Source organism: Tiliqua scincoides, chromosome 13 (assembly GCF_035046505.1).
Source record: "Tiliqua scincoides isolate rTilSci1 chromosome 13, rTilSci1.hap2, whole genome shotgun sequence".
NCBI lineage: Eukaryota > Metazoa > Chordata > Lepidosauria > Squamata > Scincidae > Tiliqua > Tiliqua scincoides.
Genome location: NC_089833.1, coordinates 13,369,851 through 13,384,829, shown reverse-complemented (window position 1 = coordinate 13,384,829; position 14,979 = coordinate 13,369,851). Strand labels below are relative to the sequence as shown.

General features: G+C 48.5%; 1 protein-coding gene across 1 annotated transcript; it reads right to left on the bottom strand.

The window, feature by feature from the left end:
• Positions 1–1,896: 1,896 nt before the first annotated feature.
• On the bottom strand, positions 1,897–12,784 carry COPS3 (COP9 signalosome subunit 3). The gene is made up of 12 exons (XM_066640644.1): positions 12,576–12,784; positions 11,749–11,878; positions 9,317–9,429; positions 9,174–9,223; positions 8,750–8,842; positions 7,791–7,970; positions 7,350–7,490; positions 6,674–6,847; positions 5,627–5,713; positions 3,797–3,910; positions 2,418–2,498; positions 1,897–2,225 (listed from the first exon to the last, which is right to left on the bottom strand). The coding sequence occupies exons 1-12, from the start codon at positions 12,628–12,630 to the stop codon at positions 2,172–2,174; spliced, it is 1,272 nt and encodes a 423-aa protein (XP_066496741.1). The 5' UTR covers positions 12,631–12,784; the 3' UTR covers positions 1,897–2,171.
• Between the last annotated feature and the right edge of the window lie 2,195 nt (positions 12,785–14,979).

The window sequence follows — 14,979 nt, the reverse complement described above, 5'->3', positions numbered from 1 at the left end:
TATTTCTTTTTCCCCTGGTCTAACTTTATTTCACAAGACTCCAGCTCCTAGGTTTATCACCTGATCTGATAGGAGGATTACCCATGTCTGCTGCTTACAATCTTATTCGGACCCAACTATTCAATATGGAGAAACAGGATTTGCAAGCTGCAGCCCATAAGTCTTGTTCTCCTCTATATATTGGTCTTTCATGGTCCTCTGATTTGGGTTCAAGCTAGCTATCGTTCATGTGTTCACCTCAGATTTGTAGAGCCTTTACGCTGGGTAGGTTTAATATCTTACCTACAAATGTACTAAGAGCAAGATTTAATAGACCATTGGAGAGTCCCCAGTCATGTTCTTGCAACCTGGCCTCAAAAGAGTCCTTGACCTATGTACTTTTGCATTGTACCCACTATATGATTTATGCCATCTATTTCTATATCCATTCCTGGAAAACTTTCATGGTTCAGATACAGACTTGGTTTGGTACTTGTTGGATGGGAGAAATGAGTGCCGCTCATCAAATGTTGCAAAATATTTAAGGCACTGTCGAGACGTAAATTCCTCAGTACGTCTTTGCCTGATCAATGATTGGTGACTACCTTGAATGTTTTAATTTTGTTTTCTTGATGGATCGTTTATATACCAATAAAGGTGGAATGAAATGAATGGGGGGAAAATTAGCGCTGGGACCCACTTTTTAGAATGAGAATCTGTCAGGACCCACCAGAAGCGACGTCATGACCAGAAGTGACATCACCATGCAACAAAATTTTTAACAATCCTAGGCTGCAATTCTACCCACACTTACCCAGGAGTAAGTCCCAATGACTACCATTGTTAAAATATACATAGTAGCTTGTTAAAAGTACAGGTCTGTAGCATTTCCCCAAATGCAGTCATATCCCATGGTAGCATCAAGTCTAATATATTAAAAATAAAATAAAAACTGCTCCCTACTTAGAGGCTTTCCAGCAAGACCTTAAGACTTTTATTTTCAGACAAGCCTTCTGAGTTATGAGCCTTTTCAACAAGGATATCTGGCTTTTACAGGTTTGGCCATGTTCTTATAAGGTGTTTGCTACTGCCCTTGTGTTTTTAATTGTATTTGTTTTTAGGTTGTTTTAATATTTCATAGATTTTGAGGCTATATTGTGATTTTATGAATTTTTTAGCTATTGGTTTTTGTTCCCCTCAGGAGGAGAAAGGTGGGATAAAGATACAGTCAATAAGTTAATAAATATTGCATTTCAAGCTAACTATTTACTGGCTGTGCCAGAGGCTGCCTGCAGCCTCCCCATATCTCCTTCCTAGCTGCCTAAGAACAGCCAGTTGCTCCCACAGAGAGGGAATATGCAAGTTGCAGTCAAGGCTGGAATGGGGTATCCTGAGCTGTCAGCCAGTAGCTCCTACAGTTAGAGGTGGCTGTACTCTAGGAGTGGCTAGCTCACAGTTTCCTGTGAAGCAGCCCAGAGTCAGGGCAACTTCTCTGTTTTGAGAGGGTTGGGAAAGAGTTTCTCTCCTCCCCTGACTTGCAGCTATCAAACACCCCTACCAAGTAGTAGCATATACCAGTTTGATTAGTTCAGAAGAGGAGAAAAAAAATTGGCAACATCTTTTCCTACTGTAATCTTTTCTGTTTCTATAAATAAGATTAACAACAAGTGGGGCAAAAACATTTGAGGATTAAGCCATTTTTGCCCAATGTTGCATATACGCTATAGGCACCAAATGTGTACACCTGTGGGCTGAGCAGAAATGGGTTAACTAGCGATTGCCTCAGTCTGATGAGAGGCACTGGGTCAAATGGACCTGGCCTCTCTCATTCCTTGAATAGAGCAACACAATTAAAATCTGAATTTTGTACAGAAGGAGAAAAAAGACCATTACAGAATCAGCAATTTTCAAGTCATGTAAAACAAAAAGTAAATTATTTAATGCAGTAACGATGTTACTCAAAATAAATCCACAACAGAATGAGATTTTTTTTCCTTTCTTTACAGAGAATAATGTTTGAAATCATACAGTACTGAGACGACGGTGTTTTAATTTTGCTTTGATGTCCAGGTGAAACAGTCAGTTCTCCACTTTTTTTTTTTTTAACACTCGGATCCTAAAGGAAGTTCTCTTTAGCTTTTTAAATTTTTTTTTTTTTGCTCTATAGCACAGTAGCCAGCAAAATGTGATTCTCAAGAATAACTGGAGGGTTTGCTTCCTGATTCATCTTCTTGGGAGCCCATACTCTGTCAAGAAAAAAAGAAAAACATTTGCTTTAGATGTTCAACTACTACAAAGCATTAACAGAGAGGTTTTATTACTTATTATGTTGGAAAGTTTTGTGCAAGCAAGTGGAGGGCTTGCAAAAGATGCAATTAAAGAATTGGCTCCTAGGTCACACCCATGCAAATAAACCCAGTTGAACTCCCACTGGTTACCTTCTGCACAAACTGAGGGTTCACAGTGATCTCTTGATCCATGGCTTTCAGTCTCTCATCGAGCTCTATACATTTCAGCATCTAAGTGTCACACATTGCAGAGAGAGTTCAGTCATTCCAACATCCACACTGTCATGATATTATTTTTCATGTTTTTATACCACCCTTTCTCCAAAGAGCTTGGGGTAGCGTACATGGTTCCCTCCCTCCTTTGGTCCTCACAACAATCCTGTGAGGTGAGTGAGACAGAGAGAGTGTGACTGGCCCAAGGTTCCTAGGAAGCTTCATGACCAAGTGGGGATGTGAACCTGGGTCTAGGTTCAACTCGCAAACTACGATATCATCCTGTCTCTAAGACATTTTAAAGTCTGCCATGCACTGTACATAAAGCCAGTGTAATCATGAAGCCAACTTATATTAGGTCAGAGTACTGGCCCATCTGGCCCAGAACTGTCTATACTGATATACAACTCTCCAAGGATTCAGTCAGAGCTCTCAGTCTTGCTGTGATCCTTTTAACTGGAGTTCTGAACCAGGGCCCTTGTACATGCAAAGCCTTATCTGTCACACTGAGCCCAGACCCTACTCTTAGAACCGTCCGACCCACCCGGATGCTCTTGCTCTCAATGCAAGGAGATTTGGTTCCTCCTCCTGCCAAGCCATCCTACCAAACAAACAGATTTCAGGCTTCCAATGTAAGCTGCGTAAAAAGGACTTTTACTTTTTCACCGTCTTCCTCCAAACTTCCTTTATCAAAGAATGCAAATCAGTAATGTCAGCATTTACTACCTTATGCTCAGAGTGACTAACAGTGCAATTCCTTGCATGTTTATTCAGAAGCCAAACCCCTTGAGTTTGGCTTCCCCCCATGTAAACATGCATAAAATTGCAGCCCGTGTTAAACAAACTAATTTTTCTATCATCCCTAGAGGTCGGCCAGCATGCAACTCCACAAGCTGCCAGGCACTTAAGCACCAGCTTCCCATAAACTCAGACAGCAGATGAATCCCAAGAAATTGACTTCCTATTTCACTGCTAGAGTCAGAGGCTTGACCCACACAGGCAGCAGAGGGAGGTGGCAAAGTGGCCTCTCTCAGTCCAGATTGTGGAGGGAGGAGATTCCCGCTCTGAAATACCTTCCTGCATAAATCGCATCTGCTCCTTCTGAGCACAAGCCTAATATAAGAGTTGAGTGTGCTAGAATCTCTCCATGATGCACAAGTTTTGGTTTTTCAAAATGTTTAGAGCGTATGGGGAGAGCATTCAGAAATGCAATTCCCACTCCCCTGCAGTCTGAAATGGCAAAGTCTAGTTTCCCACCTCATTCTGCTGATGTAGACCAGACCTCAAAATTGAGATGTACACAAAAGGTCCTTTACCTCCTGATCAATATTGTGAAGCATCGCTGGATTGTTGTACTTCTCAGGATTATCATGGAAGCAGACCATACCATCTTTCTGGTTAATACTTGCAAAGATTTCACCATCTTCTATCTGGGGTTAAAAAAAAAGCTGTCAGTGCCTTATGGTTTGAGCCTTCCTCTGCAGCATCTGCCAACTTCACTGGTCACCTGACCTGAAGCAATCAGTGAACTGACCTTGTTCTTGTGTAAGAAAGGATCTTGTTTCCTCCCATCTCTACCAGCCCTCACCCCAGAGACCCTCCATCTGCTCAGATTCATCCTGCCCCTTAACAGACAGCAAAGGCAGTTCTTCCCTTAAAGTCCCATGCATACGCCAAAACCAGAAATGGAATTTCTGTGCCAAGCAAAGTCCAATTCTCATTCAAGTCCAACACCTTTGGATTATCTTGCTTTTGAGGATTTATTCTGGTCCTGATAGTAATAGGTAGAAAAGAGCCCTATTGAACATAATGGGCTTACTTTCAAGTAAGGTAATACCACCAAACACCTCTAGTAATAGGGAGGGGCAATGAATGAAACCAGAGCCATCCCATCCCTAGAAGGGTGAAGACCCAAGTCAACTCAATGTGTGGGCTCCACCCGCTCCATTATGGCCGTATATTCTCCATGAAAGCATGTGAACAGCCACCCCAGTTGCCCTACCCAGAGCACGGAAACCCTACAGTTGAGCACCAGAGCTCTTGGACATGTCAATTCTCTTCTCTCTGTCTTACGAAAAAGAAGTTTGCCTGACAAAGCTGCAGTAACTTGTTTAGCCACCCCTCAGGTTTCTGAGACTACAGAGTTTATCCCGAACACCCAATTAAAGAGGTGTTCGGAATCTGTTTTGCCTGGCCGGGACACGAGAGTCCAGTCCCTCCCCAAGGGGGAGGTGAAGGGGCGGGGTCTGGCAGCCACAGCGGACCTTTTAAAAGGGGACGAGACCCAGCCCTCTTCCTCCTTGTGCACGTGGGCACGGTGGGAATACCCGCCCGCCTCCCCTAGAGGCAGTCTGAGTTTAACTGGTCGCCGTTTGGGGCCGGGTAGGAATTTTTTGCTGCCTGCCAAGATTGGCCGAGGGCAGGCAGTTTTTTCGCCTACCCCAGACTGTTATGGGCCTGGGGGTTACATCCCCCCCCTGTTTGCAAGCTGCCATTGGTCACTTTAAGAGGGCAGGTGGTGCGGGTTAGGAGACGTGAATGGGACTTTGGCATGCACCTTCAGGCGGCATAGGCAGGGCAGAACCCTATTTCAGTCCTCAGGGGCTGGGCGGCACGAGGACGTATATGGGGCCCTAGCTGGGACCGCGGGGCACACCTCAGAGGCTCAGCGGCTCGAGGTGGTGCAGTCTGCGGACCGGCTGCCTTCCCCTTAAAGGATAGACATGGATGAGATGTGCTGTCCCAGCAGCGGGGCGCAACTTGGAGTCGGGTGCATGCCCGCCTGGGGGCAGAGGTTTCTGGTACCGCCCAGAGGTCCCTCCCCGCACCACAGGGGCTTTTGCTGCCTCGGGTGCTGCAGGTCTCAGCCTCTGCTTCTCTTGGTAACATGAAATAAAGTTGCCCTTTCTCCCATATCTGTTGTCTCGAGTGTTCATTGGACAGTGTGGAAACAATGAGCACGAAGGCATTTATTGAACACAGGATCCAGTTTTGACCCAAATCTCCTCTTTTCAACCAAGACCAAACAAAGCTTGAAAATAATCCAGTTCAGTCAGGTTGGAACAGCATCAGCAGACAGGAAACCTAAAGCCTTTTACTGTTTAGCCACTTAGAAGTAACTCTCATTAAAAGCCAACCTTCCTTACCATATGAAGGACATATTTTTCTGCTTCCTGGGGTCCTGATAGCTGTACTCTGCTTGCCATATCTTGCAATGACAGTGTCAAAAATGTCTGGAATTCAGAAGCAGAGAAAAAGCCACACGAGATGTAAAGCCTTGATCTTCCTAGGAATCCCCTTTCCAAGTCCCCAGGGTCTTGAAGCAAGCCCGGACCATACAGCAAGTCCTCACCTAAAGTCATTTTGTTATAAAGTTGTTGAGAAAAAAAAAATCAATTCCTGGCTGAGGCCACTATGTGTGGAGTTTGCACATTCTCCCCGAGTCTGCATAGACTTTCTCCATCCCAGAAAGCTCATTTCCATGTTTAATATTAGAAATGTTTTCTGTCTTTAGAAGTTTGGTGATGTTTTCGTGACCAGAAAAATACCGTAAGAACTTGTTTACGTCTATCAGTTAGCCAACAAAAAAACGGTTTAGTTATAAGTCGTTTCACTTGAAGTTGCAGTTCAAGAACATACTAACAACCTTAAGTGAGGACTTGCTGTACTGAAAGGAGCATGAAGGATCCTGCACAGCCAGGGCCAGCCCAAGAGTTCCCACTGACTGACACAGTGTGTCAGACTCTGCTTCCTCCAAGCTAGTGATGCACCTGCCTCTTGTCCTCCCAGCCCCTGGATTAGAAGAGGGGCTGAAGCAGAAGAGAGAGAAGAGTGGTGGGCTATTATCTGGGATGCTCTCTGATGCTCTAAGTTCACCCCTCTCCTGTTCAGGGACTGGGTATAGGAGCAATGGAGGCGAATGGCAAGGCAGAGATGGGCACCCCATGCCACTGCCGCAGTAGGTTGACACCCAATACCCACCCATTCCACTCCCTCCCCTCAAAAAATGAATAATCAGAAGGCATGGAAGTCATCGTGTCAGGAGGAACTGTTATGGCATACCCACAACAACAGGCTGAAAATTTTTATCATATCACAGAAGACCTCAGAATTCCCATTTGCCCAATGCTCCAAGACTGGCAGGATCCCAGAGAATGCTACATATATTATTCAAGGAAAAAAAGATGTGTCACCTTAGTTAGCCTCTGAATGTTCTTCTTATAGAGAGATGACAAGCACTGCTTCACCAGGCCCATATTATTGTCCCTGGTGAACGTCTCGCTGTGCTTGTTCACCAGGTTTCGCAACTCTGAGGGTTTATTGGTTGCGTAGACTTGCGCTAATTCGTGGTAGGCGTTGCTAAGTGGCTGCAGAGAGAAAGTGACACAGAATTAGAAAAGCAGAGGTGGGCAACACAAATGCCACTGAGTGGCGTGTTACCCTACTGAGCTGCCTGGCTGTGTGTGGATTTGATTACACATCTAGCCAGGCCTGGTCAGATGCTCTAACCCAGGAATTCTCAAACTTCCCCCCTCCCCACTGCGACCCACCTGCAACAGGGACAGCACGATGATCCACCTCTTCCTCTGATACCAGACCCCCACAGACCTCTGGAAGCAACCCTAAGTCACTTTCACAAACCCGGAAGTGACTTTCTGGCTATTCAATTTTAATTTCAGACTGTCCAAATGCAAGGCAAAAGCCACTGAGCCACTGCCCCTTCCCTAGAGGTACAGATAAATCCAGTATTCCAAAAAAGGGGGAGGGGGAATCTGCTTTCTTTACTTTTTCCAAAAATCAAACCACACCATTTCCCCCTCCCAAATCTGAAGTTTTTACTGTGCAGTGGTATTATTTTTAGAGTCTCACCTTAACAAATCTACCCACTATCTGGGAGGTGTACTTTGGGAGCTGCTGCACTTTGCCAAGTAATATCAATGAGACTAGGATATATTTTTTATAAGATTCCAACATAATATGACTGACCGCCATGGCTGGAGTAGTTATCGCCTAAGAAAGAGAAAGGGGAGCAGAGGGGGAGGAAAACAAAAAATGGAAATGAGAACAGCTGTAAAACAAAGACAACAAGCAACCCCCTGAAACGGCCCCCAAATTTGCTGGGAAGCCCGAGAGTTTGGGATCCTGCATAGATATTAATCTGCTGCTGCCTTCTGCTTGGTTTTACATCTTCTTTTAATTGCTCCGGGTCGTGTAAGAGGAAAGCGGGACGAAAGGTTTTGAAAACACCACCAGAGAAAAACTTGGGCTGAGCCCCCATCCTCATTCAAACATTCCGGAGGAAGAAGTTACCTGCTCGTAAAAGTAGAGTGCCCTTTCAAAGTTCTTGAGCCCAGTGTATATCATGCCGCCATAGTAGTAGTAGCAGAGAAAGTGCTTAGCATCATATGCCCCATTCTCTTTACAAATATCCATCATGTCCACATCTAGATACGGGAGGGCAGGTTTAAAGCATTTGGCTAACAAACAGAGCTAAAACAAAACAGACCAGGGTTACACAAGCCAGCCACTGCCACACACAATTCTAGCTTTCAGATCAAATTCCCGTTCAAAGAACCACAACGCAAGTTGACGTCACACATAACATAGCACATAACTAATTAAAAAAGTAAAAGGGGAACAGGACGCCCTTGGAATCCCACATGAAAAAGAGATAGATGGGGACACTAAGAATAGGGTGAATGAGCCCCTCTAGAGGGGCAGATTAGAGGGGGATGGGACAGTGGTGCCTATAAACATGTGAACACCTTTATCAGAGGGCTGAATCACTCAAGAAAAAGATATTTAGGCGCCACTTTGAAGATCTAGCGGGGCTTCCAAACAGCTGCTTGCTCCCTGATCAAGTTTTATTCCTGCTTATCTATATTGCTAAGTCCACAAAGTTCCATTAAAATTTACATCTCTGCCAAAACATTTCAATTATTTTAAATTGCCCCAGTAGATCAAAAGATACACAGGTTATTTATGCAAGTGTACATAATCTTCATTTATTTATTTATTTTTTAAAAGCCTTCCACTTGAAAAGCTAGTCTTCCACCCATCTTTGGTTTATTTAAAGTGCAGAATTTATGAATCAGCTGATCACTTGACCTCTCTTTCAATCCAACAACAAATGAGAGACAACAAGGGACATTTGTTTTACTGCTACCTACCTATTAAAAGGAATATTAGTCTGCAAAAGATCTTAGTTATCTGCCTGTACTGCAAGAACCTTTGACCTTCTTTTGTCCAAAACTCCTTGAGTTCCTTACCTGGCACAGATCTGCATGTATCGAGGTTAACTGGTTGGTGTTCATCTGCATCTTGTCTATGGCTTGTCTGAGAATCCCGATTCCTCGAAGGGGCTATCGGAAGTTAATACATTTCTTTCAGGGTAAGTTCTCATTCAGACTCTAGTGGCAAAACACTTACAAAATGAAACCACTGCTAACTTTGCCTTGGATCAGCACTCAAAGACATGCACCCTGAAATTGGATAATTTCTATTGCAACTCACTCTTGGCCCTCAAGGGAAGGGCCAAGTCTCAGAAGAACAACTACAGTACATACCAAGAAATGTTCAAAGTTACTACACCAGACTAAATTCCCAGACTAAACACCAGACTAAATTCCCCAGAACAAGACTAAACCCCGATCCAAGAATCTCAATGCTCTCATGTCTAAAATGCTTCTTTACCTGCTTTCTTTCCACAAGGGCATTTGTCAACTGATGACACAGGCCAGCAACTAGAGACAATTGAGAAAAGCAGAAACCAGTGAGAAACCCAAATAGGAAACAGATCAAAATTGGGAACATGCAAGACAGCCAAACCAACTCACAAGTATCTGTAGCATATCTAATGTGCTCCCCATTACAAGTGCTGATGAAAAGCTGGACCTGCGAGAATAGCGTTTCAAAGTCAGGGACACTGGGCATAGAAAACTTCACAAACCTAGAATGAGATAGAAAAGCACATCTTCATACTTGTTTCTATTAGCCACTCTCAGGTTTCAGAGAGACATGTGCTGAACAGTGGACCCTTTGGCCAACAGAGAAGTTACCCAGAAGAGCTGGAGCTTTCACTTAAAGCAAACCTGACTTGTCATTCTTAAAAGATGCAAGGGGGGGGGGCGTAATGGAAATGTGCAAGATACCTTGAGGAGATAGGATGTGGTGTCAGCAGTGGCCCCTTTAAGGGGTAAGGCCTGGGCATTCAGCAGGGAGTGTGCTGCACAGCTGCAGCCACTTGAAGGCAATAAGGGCTCAGACATAAAAGCACCTGATGGAGGATGAGGTGGGTGATAGAAGGAGAAAAGCATGAGACTGGATTGATGGGGCTGAGGAGCTAATGGACTACTGATGTGTGAATGGCCTTTGGAGGCTGCTTGAGCAGAAACTGATGCAGACACTGAGATTGGTGTTTGGCTGCCATACCCAAAACCTGCAGAGGACCAATGGTGCTGCTGGCAGGAGAGGGGAGGAAGGAGGACCTCTGCAGGCTGTACAGGTGAGCTACCCTGCTGGTGGGATCCAGCAGTGCTGCAGGGCAGAACTAGGGTCATTTTTGAGGAAAGAAGGGGAGCTAATTAGCTTAAAGTGGGTATAATTCTCCAGGTGGAGCTTGGCCTTGGAATCTGGCAAGACAAGGGGAGAACCTCAACATATAGCAGCTATGCAGCATCGTATATCAGAAGTTACACCAAGTTTATTTGACACATTGTGACGATTCCCAAGGCTGCCTGCTCTGCACATGGTGGATGAAGAGAGAGCCAGGATGGTTGAGGCTGCCATTTCCTTTCGTGACCAGGGCTCATGCCTTTTCTAGCTACATTAAATGAGGAATTCAATATGGACTGCTATTCCTCACAATTAGTCAGCCAGTAAAAGTACTGGAGGCAAAACACTAACCACGTCAGCTGACTATTTCAAACAGATCAGGAGACAGATCAGGAGAGAGATCTTGGGGTGGTGGTGGACAGGTCGATGAAAGTGTCGACCCAATGTGCAGCGGCAGTGAAGAAGGCCAATTCTATGCTCGGGATCATTAGGAAGGGTATTGAGAACAAAACAGCTAGTATTATAATGCCGTTGTACAAATCGATGGTAAGGCCACACCTGGAGTATTGTGTCCAGTTCTGGTCGCCGCATCTCAAAAAAGACATAGTGGAAATGGAAAAGGTGCAAAAGAGAGCAACTAAGATGATTACGGGGCTGGGGCACCTTCCTTATGAGGAAAGGCTACAGCGTTTGGGCCTCTTCAGCCTAGAAAAGAGACGCCTGAGGGGGGACATGATTGAGACATACAAAATTATGCAGGGGATGGACAGAGTGGATAGGGAGATGCTCTTTACACTCTCACATAATACCAGAACCAGGGGACATCCACTAAAATTGAGTGTTGGGCGGGTTAGGACAGACAAAAGAAAATATTTTTTTACTCAGCGTGTGGTCGGTCTGTGGAACTCCTTGCCACAGGATGTGGTGCTGGCGTCTAGCCTAGACGCCTTTAAAAGGGGATTGGACGAGTTTCTGGAGGAAAAATCCATTATGGGGTACAAGCCATGATGTGTATGCGCAACCTCCTGATTTTAGGAATGGGTTAAGTCAGAATGCCAGATGTAGGGGAGGGCACCAGGATGAGGTCTCTTGTTATCTGGTGTGCTCCCTGGGGCATTTGGTGGGCCGCTGTGAGATACAGGAAGCTGGACTAGATGGGCCTATGGCCTGATCCAGTGGGGCTGTTCTTATGTTCTTACTATTTAGAAAGAGAAATCTGCTTCCAGGTTACAAGAAAATTACATTACAAGAAAATGTTTCTTCCACTTTCTAACAGTATGAGAACTTGATCTTTTGCCCTTAAACCAGTGAGCTGTGGCTACCCAGGAAGCTGTGGAAACCAGCTGGGGGAGCGACGGAATCCTTGCAGAAAATCCACTGCCCTATACAATGTATAGGATTGTAGCCCTAATGGGGAGCCACAGTCAACTGCCCAGTAGATCAAAGGAGCCGCCAGTTAAAAAAGGACTGCCCTTAACAAATTGTCCCTTATGCAGACACACTTGGCTTTGCCAAAAACACACTCACTCTATGCCACATAAAATTACTCACACAGTCAGAATATGCTTGTTAGTCTTTGAAATATCCTCACCCACGCACCAACCACTGAGGAGGTTACAACTGGGGGGAAGGGACCACCACACAATACTGACAAGCCCTAGATGTCTTACGATCTCCCCAACAGCAAAAGTTATTTCAAAGAGTTGCCACTCACAAGACAGCCAGGACCCCTAGTGAATGTTCCTGCACATCGAGGGCCCCGAGCACCGTATCCAGGTGAGAGAGATTCTTTGCTAGCAGCTCTCCACTTTTGTTGATTAATTCACAAAGCTGGGTCATTTGCCCTGAAACACAAGACAGCACAGATGCGCTCCAGCCAAGAGAAGAACAGGGCAGCACCCAACATGGCAAAGACATTCAGTTCTGCGCTTTGAGGTCACACCAAGAGTCACATTGCATAAAACGGCCCCCTCTGGCCAGCTGTTAGAGAGAGGGGGGCCTGGCCTTCTCCCCTACTGCCTGGGGTAAAGTGTGGGGTCTTTGGGGGAGGGGAGTGCAAGGCTCTCCCAGGCCTGACCCAGCAGCCAGGCCCCTTCTGGACAGCCATAGAAGAGAGGAGAGCCTGCCCTTCTAACCCCTAATGCCTGGGGCAGAGGGGGGGCTGCAGGAGAGAGAAGGGCATGACCCCCCAGCCCTGACCCAGCAGCCAGGCCCCCCCCTCAGGCCAGCTGCAAGAGAGAGGGAGTCTGCCCTTCTCCCCTGCTGCCTGGGACAGAGTGTGGGGAGGTCTTTGGGGGAGGGGAGTGCCAGGCTCCCCCAGGCCGGACCCAGCAGTCTGCCCCCCACTGCCCAGCTGCAGGAGGGAGGGGCCTGGCGGGCCTGTAGGGGAGGGGGCGCGTGGTCCCCCAGGCCTGGGCCAGCAGGCCAGCCTGGCCTCCCCCCTGCTGGCTGAGGAGAGCGGGGGCTCCTAAGGAGCCGCAGGCCCGGGCGGGCAGCCAGGCCCACAGTCCGCGGGCGAGCACAGCCCCGCCGCGCAGTCACCTTGGGCCGAGAGCTGCCGGACGCTGTTGACGAACTGCTCCAGGGCGGACGCCATCCTGGGCGGGGCCGCGGGGGATGCAGGCAGAGCGCGGGAGCGCGCCCGTGAGGGACCAGGAGCCACCGCCGCCTGTCACTCCTGACGTCAGCACGCGGCGGCGGCGCCCCAGTCCGGCCTATCAGACCGTGGCGCTCTTTATGACGTCAGCGCGCCGCGTCGGCCGGCAGGACAAATGAGGCGGCTGCGCTCTTCCTGACGTCGGCACGCGGCGGCGGCGGCGCCGACGACGCCCAAGCCGGGCCAATGGGAGGCCGCGCTCTATCTGACGTCAGCACGGGGGCTGGACCAATCGGGAGGCGGCGTTCTTCCTGACGTCAGCATGTAGCGGCTGCGACGTCCGGTGGACCAATGAGGAGGCCGCGCTCTTCCTGACATCACTTCCGCCGCTCTTCCCAACGGCTGCTCTTTGACAGCCCTGTTGCCATGGGGACCCGAAGTGGCGCTCCAGGCCCGCCCTGGGCCTTCACACAGCCGGGGCGTGGAGTGCGGGCCGTCCCCCCCCCCCCGCTTCACAGGCCAAGCCCACGCGGGTCTCCTCAGAAGTAAGTCCCACTATGTCCCACGGGGCCTGCTACCAGGAAAGAGTCTGCCTCAGGACTGGAAGGCTGGGCAGTCCTGGGCACACTTACCTGGGAGTAAGTCCCATGGAACTCAATGGGTCTTACTTCTGAGGAGACCTGGGAAGTACAAAGCACTTAGAAGTCACAGCACACAGACCACTGAGAAGAAGTGGCCTCCTCTAGAAGGCAGCCCCCCCCCCCCCGTGGCTCATGCCCACTCTGACATCACACCTGCTGTGATGCCATCATTCCAGGCAGGCCCCCAACAGCAGCACCTGACCCCCCACTGATCTCACACGCACTATCATCATCATTAATGATGATGATGATATGCACTTGTGAGATCGTATTCGTCGCGACTTGGATGCCGCTTTGACAATGTCTGATGATGTCCCCCTGGCAACTGCCTGTCCAGTATTGTGGGATTCTTTTCAGCTTGTGCAGCCTGAGGATGTGGACAGACTCCTTTGGAGTGTGAGGCCGTCTGCCTGCCTGTTTGACCCTTGCCCAGCTTGGCTGATTAGAGCGGCCGGGGGGGAGGGGACTGGCTGAGTGGACGGGGAGGGTGGGCAACTCTTCTTTGATGGAGGGGACGTTGCCGCTCGCCTTGAAGCGGGCGGTGGTTCGCCCCCTCCTGAAGAAGCCCTCCCTGGATTCCACTGTGTTGAATAACTATCGGCCAGTCTCCAACATCCCATTTCTGGGCAAGGTAATTGAGCGGGTGGTGGCGGCCCAACTCCAGAGGGTCTTGGATGAAGCGGATTATCTGGATCCTTTTCAATCTGGTTTCAGGCCGGGCTTTGGGACGGAAACTGCCTTGGTCGCCTTGGTGGATGACCTGTGCCGGGGACTGGACAGGGGGAGTGCGTCCCTGTTGGTCCTGCTGGACCTCTCGGCGGCTTTCGATACCATCGACCATGGTATCCTTCTGGGCCGATTGGCCGAGTTGGGAGTTGGAGGCACTGTTTTGCAGTGGTTCCGCTCCTACTTGGAGGGTCGGTCCCAGATGGTGGTGCTGGGGGATGCCTGTTCGACACCCTGGCCCTTGAGGTGCGGGGTACCGCAGGGTTCAATTCTGTCCCCCATGCTATTTAATATCTACATGAAACCGCTGGGAGAGGTCATCCGGGGGTTTGGAGTGAGGTGTCATCAATATGCTGATGACACCCAGCTCTATCTCTCCTTTCCTCCAGACTCCAGGGTGGCGGTTGAGGGCCTGGAGCGCTGTCTGGAAGCAGTGAGGATCTGGATGGGGGCTAACAAGCTGAAATTAAATCCGGATAAGACAGAGGCTCTCCTGGTTCGGAAATCCTCGATGCAGGTGCTGGACTATCGGCTTGCTCTGAATGGGGTTGCACTCCCTCTGAAGGAGCAGGTTCGCAGCTTGGGGGTCCTCCTGGACTCGCAGCTGCTCCTGGATTCCCAGGTGGCGGCTGTGGCTAGGGGGGCCTTTGCTCAGCTTCGGCTGGTCCGCCAGCTGCGACTGTACTTGGATCATGCAGACCTGGCCACGGTGATCCATGCCACGGTGATATCAAGGTTAGATTACTGTAACGCGCTCTATGTGGGGCTGCCCCTGAAGACGGTTCAGAAACTACAATTAGTACAGAATGCGGCGGCCCGTGTGGTCACCGGAGCCAGGCGGTTTGACTCTGTCAGTCCGCTTCTCCGGGGGCTACATTGGCTGCCCATTCGTTTCCGGGCCCAATTCAAGGTGCTGGTTTTGACCTTTAAAGCCCTATACTGCTCTGGGCCAGGATATCTTAGAGACCGCCTAGTCCCGTAC